Source organism: Dasypus novemcinctus, chromosome 18, assembly GCF_030445035.2.
Source record: "Dasypus novemcinctus isolate mDasNov1 chromosome 18, mDasNov1.1.hap2, whole genome shotgun sequence".
NCBI classification, from domain to species: Eukaryota; Metazoa; Chordata; class Mammalia; order Cingulata; family Dasypodidae; genus Dasypus; species Dasypus novemcinctus.
The window spans coordinates 34,003,242-34,015,700 of record NC_080690.1 but is presented as its reverse complement, the minus strand read 5'-3'; the positions used below and the strand labels follow the sequence as shown (position 1 = coordinate 34,015,700).

The window sequence follows — 12,459 nt, the reverse complement described above, 5'->3', positions numbered from 1 at the left end:
TTGTTCCCGTCTCCAAGCAGTGACCTAGAGAGGGAGGGAATTCGAGATGTGGAGAAAAAGAAGTAAAAAACAAAGGGAAGGATGAACGGCAGTGCCCTGTGGCTGGGGCAGTATCGGCTCCTGCCCTTCAGGCGGCACTGGGTTGCAGGCCTTGCTCTCCAGCATTCGCCCGGCTTTGGTGCAGGCTGCAGGAAGTCGAGCACAACCACGATGCTGCAGAGATGGGCCAGAAACCAAAAGAGAAAAGGGTTGTTTCTGGAGGTGGAGGAGCAAAGCAGCCTTTCAGAAAGGCCTCTAGGAACAGAGAGGTGGGGGAGACGTTCCAGTGGCGAGGGCAGCGTGAGCATGCATGCAGACCCCATCGAGCCTCTCTCTTTAAAACCCCTTGTATTAGCCACAGGGGTGCTGATGCAAGAAACCAGAAATCGGTTGGTTTTTATAAAGGGTATTTGTCGGGGTAGAAGCTTACAGTTACCAGGCCATAGAGCATAAGTTACTTCCTCACCAAAGTCTTTTGCCACGTGTTGGAGCAAGATGTCTGCCGATGTCTGCAGGGTTCAGGCTTCCTGGGTTCCTCCCTTCCCAGGGCTGGCTTCTCTTTCCTCACAACACTGTACTTACTTCCCAGGGCTTCAGCTCGAAACTCCAGCATCAAAACTCCAACATTGTCCTTCGCCATGTCTTTTTCTTTTTTTTTAAAGACATATTTATTTATTTCTCTCCCCTTCCATCCTGCCCCCCACCCCCACCCCGTGTCTGCTCTCTGTGACCATTCGCTGTGTGTTCTTCTGTGACCACTTCTATCCTTATCAGCAGCACCCGGAATCTGTGTTTCTTTTTGTTGCATCGTCTTGTTGTGTCAGCTCTCCGTGTGTGCGGCACCATTCTTGGGCAGGCTGTAGTTTCTTTCGCGCTGGGTGGCTCTCTTTACGGGGCACATTCCTTGCGCATGGGGCTCCCCTATGCGGGGGACACCCCGACGTGGCACGGCACTCCTTGCGCACATCAGCACTGCGCATGGGCCAGCTCCACACGGGTCAAGGAGGCCCGGGGTTTGAACCACAGACCTCCCATGTGGTAGGCAGATGCCCTATCCATTGGGCCAAGTCCGCTTCCCTGCCATGTCTTTTATCACCCTACTGACATGGCCCAATCAAAGCCCTAATCATAATTTAGTCACACTTAGGTACAGACCAGTTTACAAACATAATCCAGTATCCCTTGTTGGAACTAATAACCATATAAAACTGCTACACCCCTACTTTGACAGACCCTTCCCCTGTCTCCAGCTCCTAGGCCATTTCCCTCCTCCCTGCACAAACTTGTCCTCTAAAGAGCTTTTTGGGCTGCCGGCCTCTACTTCCTCTCTCCCCATTCTCGTGACTTCCATCCCCACCTCTCCTCCCTCTCAAACCACTCTTATCGGTACCATCAGCAATTTCCTGCTGCTAAATCCACCGTTTCTTTCCTCTCCGCTGCATTTGACACAGCAGTCCTTCTTGAGACATATCCTCCTTCGGGCTTCCTAAAGCCGCACCCTCTAATACCCTGTGGTCCTTCTTTCTCCATTTCCTTTGGGGTCCTTCCTCCTTTATTGATTTACATTTGCAGCCATCCCTGGGGTTCAGTCCAGGGCCCTACGCCCTTCTCTTTCTTTACCGTCTCCCCAGCTCATCCATCCAGAGGTTTCAGGCGCCTTCATCTGAATGCTGACCAGTCCTAAATTCCTACCCTTGAAAATGTCCATCAGACCACACAGAAGACCCTCCAACAGCTTCCCGTCGCACCAGGCCTTGGATCTGGCCCGTCACTGCCTCTCTCTCCTCACCTCCTCCCACTCCCCACTGCATTCACTGACCCCTTTGTTGCTCCTGGGGCAGGCCAAACACATTCCTGCCCCAGGGCCTTTGCACCTTCAGTTCTGTTTGCTGAGAACCCCCAGCCCTGCGCACAGCTGGCTGTAGAAAGGCAAGCATTCTTCAGGCCCCAGAGGGGCCTTCCCCATCCCTGTTGTTCTCTGCCCCAGGACTCGGTTTGTACCTTCATAAAATTCCCCGTTTGTATATATCTGCCTATTTATTTATCACCCAGCAGACTGTGCTTCAGGAGGACGCAGGACACGTCTGATTCCCTCACTCTTGTGCTCTCAGGGTGCCCGGGAAATCTCAGCTGAATGAACGGGTGGGGAGGGTGGACCTAATCAGGGGCTTGGAGGACCTGCGGAAGTTGGCTGGAACGTCAGGCCCTCCCGCCCGCGCGCTGACGGAAATACCTGTGTCAGGATGGGCTTCCGCCTGAGAAGGACGTCCCTGGGCCACCACCTCCATCTCCCTGGAAACGGAGCCCTCCGGCCCCTTCTCACCTCCTCGCTCTGTCCCCAGCACCAAGCGCTTTGAGGACATGGTTGCGCCCTTCCGCCTGAATGACGGCTTCAAAGACGAGGCCACCGTCGCCGAGATGAGGCGGGACTGCCCCTGGAAGATCTCGGACGAGGAGGTGAACAGAAACAGAGTCAAGGTGCGCTGGAGGGGCGCCTAAGGTCAGGGAGACTGAGGGCGGGGGGCATCGTCCCGGAGTGGCCGGGCTCTGCCTGGAGCGGGACTCGCCAGCTGGTGCTTTCTCAAAAGGTCTCCCCTAAAGCCACGTCCTGGGCCTCCCCTCGCGCCTCCCTCAGGGCTCTAGTGAGGGCGGAGGCAGGGCGTTCGTGGGGAGGCAGGGGCGCGGGTGGGGAGGCGCGTCTTAAAAGGGCCGCTGTGGCCGCGGGGGGCAGGTGAGCCGCTGCGGGAAGGCGGGGAGGGAAGGAACCCCTCTGCTCCCCGTGGGCCTGCGGGGAGGGGGCCGCCCCCGGGAGATACTTGGCTGCAGTACAGGGGCGGGGTCCCTGCTTTCCAGTAGGTAGAGGCCAGGGGTGCTGGGCCCTCCGAGGCCCAGGACAGTCCCCACGAAAAAGAATGTTCTGGCCCAAAACGTCAGTAGTGTGGAGGTTGAGAAACCCTGTCTAGGTCAATTCACTTCCTCTGGGTTTCCCGTCTCTTAAATCGGGGTGACCACCCACCATCAGACCCTGAGAGCAAATCTTTCCTGAACAGCTTGGAGACAGGCCTTAGGGTGGGGGGGCTCCCCACGCCCCAGCCCCGCACTCAGGCCTTGGAGGGGTGTCTGATGTCTGCCCGGGACACGCTGCCCCAAAGGGCTCACGTGCAGCTCTTTGGAAAATGCTAAACAAGCTGCCGTGTCCAAAGGAGACTCTTGTGTGCTCCGTTAAAGAGGAAGTGGCTTGTCCAGCCCCCACTCCCAGTCCCCTGCCTCTTCCCCCCGGCTTGCTGCTTTCGCAGACATTACCTCATTGACTCCTCCCCAGATTCCCGGGGGGAGGGCGTTACTCTTCCCAGTGTACAAACGGAGCTGGTCGCCCAAGTAACTTGCTCCGGTTCTCTCTACTATGAAATATCAGGGCTGAGATTTGAGCTATTGCCTCCAGCATGAAGTCCAAGCACCCCCTCTCTCTGCACTCTCCCAGGAGACACAGTAATAAAATCAGACAAGGAAAAGCCAAGGAAGGCTTCTTGGAGGAGGTGAGCTTGGCATTCACCTCCTATGAGGCCCCCCTTCCTTCCTGGAGGGGACAGTCTATAATAATTGAAGGGGAATGAGTCATGTATCTGGTTCAAAATGTAAAAAGAGGCACCTGGGCTTGGCAGGAGGGATGCTCAGGAGAAGGTCGGAAATGACCACTGGGCTTTTCTTCGCCCCAGTCCCTTCGCCAGGTGAGGCTGAATGAGATCCTGCTGGATTACTCCCGAGACGCCGCTCTCGTCGTCATGTGAGTAGTATCAGGCAGTAGGAGAGGCTTGTCATGGAGGTGAAGGGGGTCAGCTCTGGAAAGGGCCCAGGAGGTGGATACTAGCTGAGGAGCAAAACTTCCCAGGGAGGCGGAAGGGCCGGCGCGCCTGTGCACAGCTCGGCTGGGTCCTCAGCACGCAGCGGGGCCTGCAGTCTGCCCTGCACCCCTCGCCTGGGTGCCAGCCAGACTGGCTGCCTCCGGTCCAAGGTTCGAGCCCTCACATGCCCGAGGCATCACCGACTCCCCTCTTGTCACTGCTTTCCCCTTGTTTGCCACCACTTCCGGCCAAATTCCTCTTGGCGGAGCCCACCCAGCCTATTCCAGAAGGAACTCCATTCCTGGCTGTCTGGGAACCGCCCAGCCTTCCCTGGCCATTTTCTACCCTCACTGGAGGTGGGTGCCACTTCCACCGGCCCTCGGGCCATAGCTGCTGCCCACATCCCATTGTGAGCAGCCTCTGGCGGGTGCTGGCTGTGTGAGGGGGAGGCGAGGTGGAAGGTGACGATGGCACAGAGAGGGTCACAGCGCGAGTCTGCTCTGTCTGCGGCCAGCAGGAAGCACATGGCTGGTCAAGTCCCCGAGCCCCCTGCTCAGTGCCTCTGGGAGAGAGGTCCAGCTCAGAGGGAAAGCAGGGTTGCCTTTCAGTTCCTGAGAGCTGACCTGGCAATTCTGCAGGACAGCCAAGAAGCCTGCCCAACATATTTTTTCATACACAGTGTGCGGGGCCCCTTGTCCAAAAATTATAAAGACTTTCACGATGGTGGTGACAGCACAGCATTAAACCAAGCATGGGTCTTTCTAAAGACCACAGCAGTTGGCCACCGATGAAGCTGGCTCTGCCAGCAACCGTGCTTCCCAGGGTTTCGAGGGAAGTCATTTTCTGTACAAAGAAAGTGCCCTGTGTTTTCTTTGATGTAAGAACCGTGACAGAAAGGGGTTTGGGTTTATCTCTAAGCTTTTGCCCAACCTCTGGCAGGGAATGTTCCTAGGGAAGGTTGGCCCAGGCTGGGAGCCGGGTCGGAGTAGAAGATGGTGAAAATGGCTGTGTCCTGGGATGGCTCTCTGGAACTTTCCTGGGCATGGCACCAGTGATGGTAGGGTTAGGTGTGCCAAACCCCGGCTTACTATGTGCTGCCTCTGTAGAGACGGGTTTGCACCCCGTCTTTGCCTTTAGCTCCACTGTGTGCCCTTGGGCAAGTAACTCCACTCTCTCTGAGTCTCAGTTTCCCTAATTACATATAAAAAAAAGAGTTAAACTAAAATTTTTCCAAGATTCACTTTCGCTCCACATACCATGATTTGCCATTTAATTGAGTCAGTCTCCCAAACCATTAGAAGAAGAATTTCATCATGGGAGGTGACCCCCTCCCAACTCCCCCTCCACCGTACTTCGTGGAGGAAAACCAATCCTCCACGCCTGCCTCTGTGGAATTAGCTGATGCAAATAATGATTATAGTCACCGTAGAGAAGCCACCTGCCCAAGGCGTCACACCCCACGGCGGCAGCTACAGCTGTTGCCCCAAAGGCCCGGCTGTCAGGCCAGCTCCCAAAGAGGACACAGCAGCTGCAGCTTAGCCTGACTAGGCCCCCTCACCAAAACCACGGGAGGAGCACAGAAAATGCAAATTCCTCCATTCTTTCCAGATCAGGGTCTGGGGTGGAGCCCAGAAATTCTAAGGAAGAAAAAGGCCCCCCAAACCTTGGCAAAATGACAAAGCCACATTGTCCAGGGTTTCTGAGAACACACTGGAACCATTTTCTAGAACCGGTTTGAGGCCGCACCTGGTTGTGGGCCGTCGGTTGACAGGCAGTGTACCTGATTAACGGCTGTGCTTGCCTCCAGCTTAGCCTGCGCAGCTCACCGAAGCGCCACACCCTGTAAACCAGCCTTCCGAGCAGCCCAGCAGCCTTTGGCTGCACTAACAGCCTGTTCCTGATCGAACTGTCGGGTTCAGACTCCTCTTTTTTCTATAGACTACCCCCTCAAAGTGAAGTCCTTTGCCGTAGTCTAAATAAACCCCTGACCACCGTCAGTTCCTCTGAAAAATGGGTTTGAACAGCCACAGGCGCCTCGCAGGCACGTTGGAGAGCTGGTGTCCCAGGGCTGCCAGATGACCGGGCTCTCACGTGCATTCGTTCAACACGGGTCCCAGTCTGCGCCCCTGAGGCGTCTAGTTTTATGGATCTGGGTAGGGCCCTGGAAACCGAATGTTAAACAAACACTCCCAGGTGAGTCTTCCGTCCAGGTAGAGTGAACCACCCAGCCCCTCCTTGAGCCCTACACAGGTCCCACCACAGCGACCCACCCCTAAACCCCAATTATGGGGTTAGCCTGAAGGCGTCTGACATGATCCACCCCTGCCCTCAACGTTCCAGTTGTTTCTAAAAGGACTCGGGACCGGGTTTCCCCCTTGATTACCTGCTCTCCTCTCTTTCTGGCCCCAGACATCTATATGGCTGGCTACCTGCGAAGGACAGGGACTGTGGCTAACCCCATCTTACAACAAAGTCAACCCTGACTTTCCATTCTTTTTTTCATTTTATTTTATTTTTAAAATTTATTTCTCTCCCCTTTTCCTGCCCTGCCCCCCTGTTGTCTCCTCTCTCTCTTTGCTGTGTGTTCTTCTGTGTCCGCTTCTATTCTTTGTCAGTGGCACCAGGAATCTGTGTCTCTTTTTGTTGCGTCATCTTGCTGCATCAGTTTTCTGTGTGTGCAGCACCACTCCTGGGCAGGCTGCACTTTTTTTGTGCAGGGCAGCTCTCCTTGAGTGGCACGCTTCTTGCACGTGGGGCTCCCCTACTTGGGGGACACCCCTGCGTGGCAGGGCACTCCCTGCGCTCATCAGCACTGCACATGGGCCAGCTCACCACATGGGTCAGGAGGTCCTGGGTTTGAACCCTGGACCTCCCATGTGGTAGGCGGACGCCCTATCAGTTGAGCCAAATCCACTTCCTATGATTTTCCATTCTTAGGGGCCCTGTTCCCTTCTTTTGACAAAAAACACCAAATTACAAAATTATGTTTATTTAGTGCTTAATGTCAAGCTTCAAAAAGCAATATACAGGATTTTACATCTGATAGGAATCCAGCTAGGTTAAAAAGTGTATATACAAAGGAAGTAAAACAAAGATGGAAAAAATGCTCTAAAGCATTCCTAGTGCTTGGGTTTGATGATGGGGTTATGGATAGTTTTAGCTAGTTTTTTCCTACTTTTTAATTTATATTTCTCCTGTTTTCTTTCATGAATTTGTACTGCTTTTGTCATGGAAAAATACTCTTGCTGGGACAAAATACCAAGATAACGAGACAAAATAATCAGCACTGCATTTTACTGATGAAGTGTTTCTTATGATACTCAAGGCATTGGGATTTATCCATTTTCAAAACTCTATGACATGGGAGCAGATGTAGCTCAGTGGTTGACTGCCTGCTTCCCATATACAAGGTCCCAGGCTAAACCCTCAGGATCTTCTGAAAACAAACGAACAAACAACAACAACAACAAAACCAACTCTCACTGGGGAATGGATGTAGCTCAGTGGTTGAGCTCCTGCTTCCCATGTACAAAGTCCTGGGTTCAATCCCTGGTATCGCCTAAAAAAGACAAACAAACCCTAGGCACGCTTCTATTATCATCCCTCTCTCCACTTTCAGAAACAAAGAAACTGAGCCTCAGAGATGTCAAGCAAATGGGTCAGGATCTCTAAGTGGGGACTGAATCTCGGAGCCTGTGACTTGGGCTTTGTCAAATGATCGTGGCGCAGCTAGGTCGGATCGGAGGCCACCCTTCTTTATGGCTAAGAGATGGAATTAGGAACAAAAAGTTCCTTTGTACCCGCAGCACCTTCCTTTGGAAAGGTTAATAGCTTAAGCATGTCCGCTCCTGGGTTACGCTAGGGAAAGTGGGGTTCTTTGCTGCTAGGGCACTCCCCCCCAGCCCCGTTCCCTCGAGACCTCTGAAGTTTTAGAGTTCAGCCTTGAAAATGATGTAGTATTCCTGCAGGGTGTTTTCAGCCTCGGATGTAACTGTTAAATTAGGGAAGTTTGGTATTAATGTCCCCACTTCCTTTTCCCCAGAAAGTCAGCAGGCAGACAAATTCCAAGATGACTATAGCTTAATGAAATGCCCTTGTTCCCACCCACCTCCCCCCGTCCTGGGGAACTTGCTTTTCAAATGAGGGTAGTGTGTTGTCCAAGTGAAGTGTCCATGATGGAATGTGAAATATGGAGCAGCTGTTTGGGGACCCCAGCTGGCGTTCTCGGCCTTCTCAGTGGGGGGGGGGGGGGGTTGGTGCAGTGAGCAGAGACAGCTGGGGTGGGAAGACTGCAAGACACGGGTTCCAGTCCCAGCTCTGCCCCTCACCAGCCTGGACGCTTCACGCTGGTTAACAATGGCTGATAATAATAGCTGCTGCAGCTGTGAAGTGCTTACCACCACAGTGATGCCACTGGGCCCCTCCCTTCGCATACTTTGTATTCTTTAGAGCTCCTACACATCCCATAAGGGAGGCATTGGTGCTTTCACTTGAAGGAAGAGAAAATGGAGGCTCAGGGCCAGAGAGCCTCTTGCCCAAAGCCTCATGGCTGAGGAGGTGCAGCGCCGCGGCTCGGACATGGCTTCTCTGGCACCAGCACCTGTGCTTTGCACCCCAGGCTTGCACAGCATCCTCTTTCTGCCCAGGTCCCTCAGCTGTGAATGAGGGGGCGGTGGTGGTGCTGTGCGCCCTACCCATTTCCCTGGGTCATTTTGAGGTTTAGATGAAATAATGGCTGGGGATGTGCTTTGGGAAAACAAACCATAGAGTGCAGACCCATATAAGCTGCTGGTACCCTCAACTTCATGGAACTCTAGCTGGGTCTCCATGAGGCTGCCTTCTCCAAGAGCAGGGCGGCTGTGGCCATCCCAGTGGTTTTGCAATTCTCAAGATTGTAGAAAGACCATTTCATGGAATAGCCATGAAAATGCAGCTGAGCAGCATTCCCAGGGCATCTTGGTATTTGCTCAGTCTTGCACAGTTCAGACAAGGGAGCGCTGCAAAGGCAGTGGGCTCCCAGGGCCCTCCAGGTGGGGCAGGAGGCAGGAGGAGACCCTCAACTGAACCACGGAAGCACACCATGTGGCCGCAGCAGTGTGTGTGACTAGGAGGCGAGGCTAGCATGACACAAGTCGACTGCTAGTGGGGGAGGCCGGGATGCCACCTCCTAAGGGTGTGCACTGAGGCCACTGCATCAGGCTGTGTTCTAGGCACAGGGAGGGGGTGGAGAGCAAGACAGACCTGGCCTTTTCTTGAGTGAACTCAGATTCTAGTGGCAGGAGGAAGAAAGAAAGGAAAAGAAAGAGAGAGAGAGGGAGGGAGGGAGGGAGGAAGGAAGGAAGGAAGGAAGGAAGGAAGGAAGGAAGGAAGGAAGGAAGGAAGGAAGGAAGGAAGGAAGGAAGGAAGGGAGGGAGGGAGGAAGGAAGGAAGGAAGGAAGGAAGGAAGGAAGGAAGGAAGGAAGCTATGGCTTTGAGAGTGCAAAGTGCTATGAAGCAATAAAAAAAGGTGACATGATAAAAAGAGATGGGAGGGCTGCTTTGGAGAGGGTTGTCAGGGAAAGAGGTGGCGTTTGAGCTGAGACTGTCTTGATACGGAAGAGCCAACCAGGTGAAGAGTGGAGCACCACCTTCCTGGTGGGGAGAAGAGGAAGTGCAAAGGCCCAGCAGGAGCAAGCTTAGTGTTTATTTCTGGATGGGAAGAAAGCCTTTGTGGCTAAGAGGTATGAGCCAGGCAGAGAGGATGGTGGGAGATGAGGTCCTGGGGGTTGGTAGGGCTGCGTGGGTCTTGCAGGCCATGGCTTGGACTAGAAATGCTTCATGATACATTTTATGCAAGGTTTTTTTTAAGGAGTGCAGGGAGGTCATTGTTAGGGTAGATGGGAAGGAGAAGCTCTGCAGGGAACAATAAACAAACCTTGTGTGGGGAAGACCTGCTAATCATTTCTCTTCTGCTGCTTCTTCCTACCTGGCAGCACCTTACCCATAGGGAGGAAGGGCAAGTGCCCGAGCTCGCTGTACATGGCCTGGCTGGAGACCCTGTCCCAGGACCTCAGACCTCCGGTCATCCTGATCCGAGGAAACCAGGAAAACGTGCTCACATTTTACTGCCAGTGACTGCAGCCTGACCACCCCTGCCCAAAGCCAAGGTTGTGTGGAATGCACTGGAACCTGGCCGGCTCCATTCCAGAGACTGGACTCATGTTATGTTGCATTTTAAGTGGTAGCATCTGGTGATCGACGGAAGACGCTGACAGATTTCCAAACTTTGGCTGGATCCCTTGCACTGGACAAGTCCCCTGGGCTTTGATTTTATGGACTGGAGAAGTAGCAGATGGAGATGCAGGGAAGGCTCTCAAAGATCCATACTCCTTTCGAGTTTTCTTTTGGTCTTGATTACAACTAATTAAGATTTCAGCTTTTTATTTGTATGTGAATTTGAGTCAGAGTGCTGGGTCTGAATCTCACAGTTTCTACAGACCTTCCCTGGTAGTCACCCCCAAACTGGGCCCCCTTCCTCCAAGAGTTGGGAAAGTGGGAGTCTGTAACTGTGTGACTTCCAGGAGCTCTGAGGAAGGCAAAGCCTTTTGAGCCTCCGTAATAATGCAGGTCTCTTTAACCACCCTCACTCCCTTCACCTTCAGTAGCCGGGTCTTCAGTGACTTGGATCATTCTTTTTTAAAAAAATTTTTTGTTTTTTTTTGAAGATACATAGATAACAAAAAATGTTACATTAAAAAATATAAGAGGTTCCCATGTACTCCCCATCCCACTCCCCCCACTCCTTCCACATCAACAATTTCTTTCATCATTGTGGCACATTCATTGCATTTGGTAACTACATTTTGGAGCACTGCTGCACTGCATGGATTATAGTTTACATTGTAGTTTACACTCTCCCCCAGTACTTTCAGTGAGTTATGGCAGGATATATAATGTCCAGCATCTATCCCAGCAATATCGTTTAGGACAACTCCAAGTCCTGAAAATGCCCCCACATCGCATCTCTTCTTCCCTCTCCCTGCCCTCAGCAACTACTGTGGCCACTTTCTCCACAACAGTGCTACAGTTTCTTCCATTATTAGTCACAATAGTTCTATAGTAGAATACCAGTAAGTCCACTCTAATCCATATTTTATTCCTCCATCCTGAGGGCCCTGGGATGGCGATGTCCACTTCACCTCTATATAGAGAGGGGGTTTAGATCCCACATGGTTGATGGATGAGATTCTCCTGCTTGGAGTTTTAGGCACTCTTGGTTCCCTGGTGTGGTGGTTAACCGACTTCACCTCTTTGATAGCTGACCTGGGTAAGTCCAATGAACCAGAGAGTAGGAGTTGCAACTCTGCTGAGGCTCAGGGCCCAGCTGGCACATGGCCAATCCAGAGATTCAAGTCTCTTGAATATACATCAACCCTCCTGCCAACCACAGGTTCAGTAAAAGTGACAGAAAAGTCATGTGTGGAAAGGTCACATCTGAGTCCAACTCCATCACACTCAGAAACACAAATTACAAAGTAGGACCCACTGACAAGGCACTGAATTCCAGAGCCATCTGCTATGACCATAGAACCTGTGTGTCTCTGTAGCCCTCAGGATCACTGGTACCTGGGGTTGGCTGTCTCTGGGATCCTGCTGAGGCGTGTGTAAACGTGACCCCTCTGATGACCTCCCGACTCTTTTTTGAAGACTCTTAGCCATATAAACTCATTTGTCTTTACCATTTCCCCCTTTTATTCAAGGTCTTTTTATAGTCGAATCACTAGTTAGTGACTGGTAGTAATCCCTCAGTGCCAGGGAGGCTTATCCCCGGCAGTCATGTCCCATGCTGGGGGGAACTTGGTTCATTCTTTTGACCAGGGACTTTCAAACTTTTTTGGCTGCAACCCCCAGGAAGAAATATATTTTACATTGAGACTTGGAACACAAATACACCAAAAACTGAAGCAAAAATGTCACAAAACAACACTCACCCTTACTATGGGTGATGTACTCTGATACTTTTATCTTCCTTTTCTTGTTTTAATGTTGGTCACAATCCACTAAAATTATTTTAGAACCCACTATGAGTGGTGAGGCTCAATTTGAAAAACAGTCTAGACTTTTCCTTTGTGACCTGCTTTCCTCTACATAACAGGATGATTTGGAATAAGGCCAGTCTTGGGCACCAGTTATATTTTCCCAGCTCATCCCACAGGGAAGGGAAGGGAACTAACAAAACATGTGAGAAGGGATATCGACTGGGTGGAAGTGTCAAGAAAGAGCTTCAGAAGAGGGGCAAGATTCAAGGAGCCTTCTGTAAGCATGTTAAATTTCAGGTTTGGTTGAAGATGGAGGACAAAGTTTTCAGGCAGGGGGAAGCAAAGAAGGGTTGTAAGGATGACAAGATTGGGGAAAGGATCAGCCACAGGGGTCCCATGCCATCCCAAGGCTGGGTGAAAGGACAGGGGAGAAGGACCACCAGTAAGAGACAGGTCGGAGCAAGTGGAGGAGAGGGTTGAGGAGGGCTTCAAAGGTGGGAGAGAAGCCAGGGAAGATGGGGATGGGAAGGGACTTATACCTGGCTCAGGTAAGGGTGTTT

General features: G+C 52.1%; 1 protein-coding gene across 4 annotated transcripts in view; it reads left to right on the top strand.

Annotated features, from left to right (window-relative positions):
• The window catches only part of SLC12A3 (solute carrier family 12 member 3), a 39,228-nt gene extending 28,933 nt beyond the window's left edge, over window positions 1–10,295 (top strand). For 2 of the 4 annotated variants that reach the window (XM_004456551.4, XM_004456550.4), the window contains exons 24-26: window positions 2,382–2,517; window positions 3,756–3,823; window positions 9,854–10,295. In XM_004456551.4, coding sequence (XP_004456608.1) covers window positions 2,382–2,517; window positions 3,756–3,823; window positions 9,854–9,995 — 346 coding nt within the window. In that variant the 3' untranslated portion in view covers window positions 9,996–10,295. Of the gene's footprint in view, window positions 1–2,381; window positions 2,518–3,755; window positions 3,824–7,500; window positions 7,705–9,853 lie in introns of all 4 variants that reach the window. The other 2 variants (XR_011646291.1, XM_004456552.4) reach the window with 2 other exon arrangements.
• The last annotated feature ends 2,164 nt before the right edge of the window (window positions 10,296–12,459 follow it).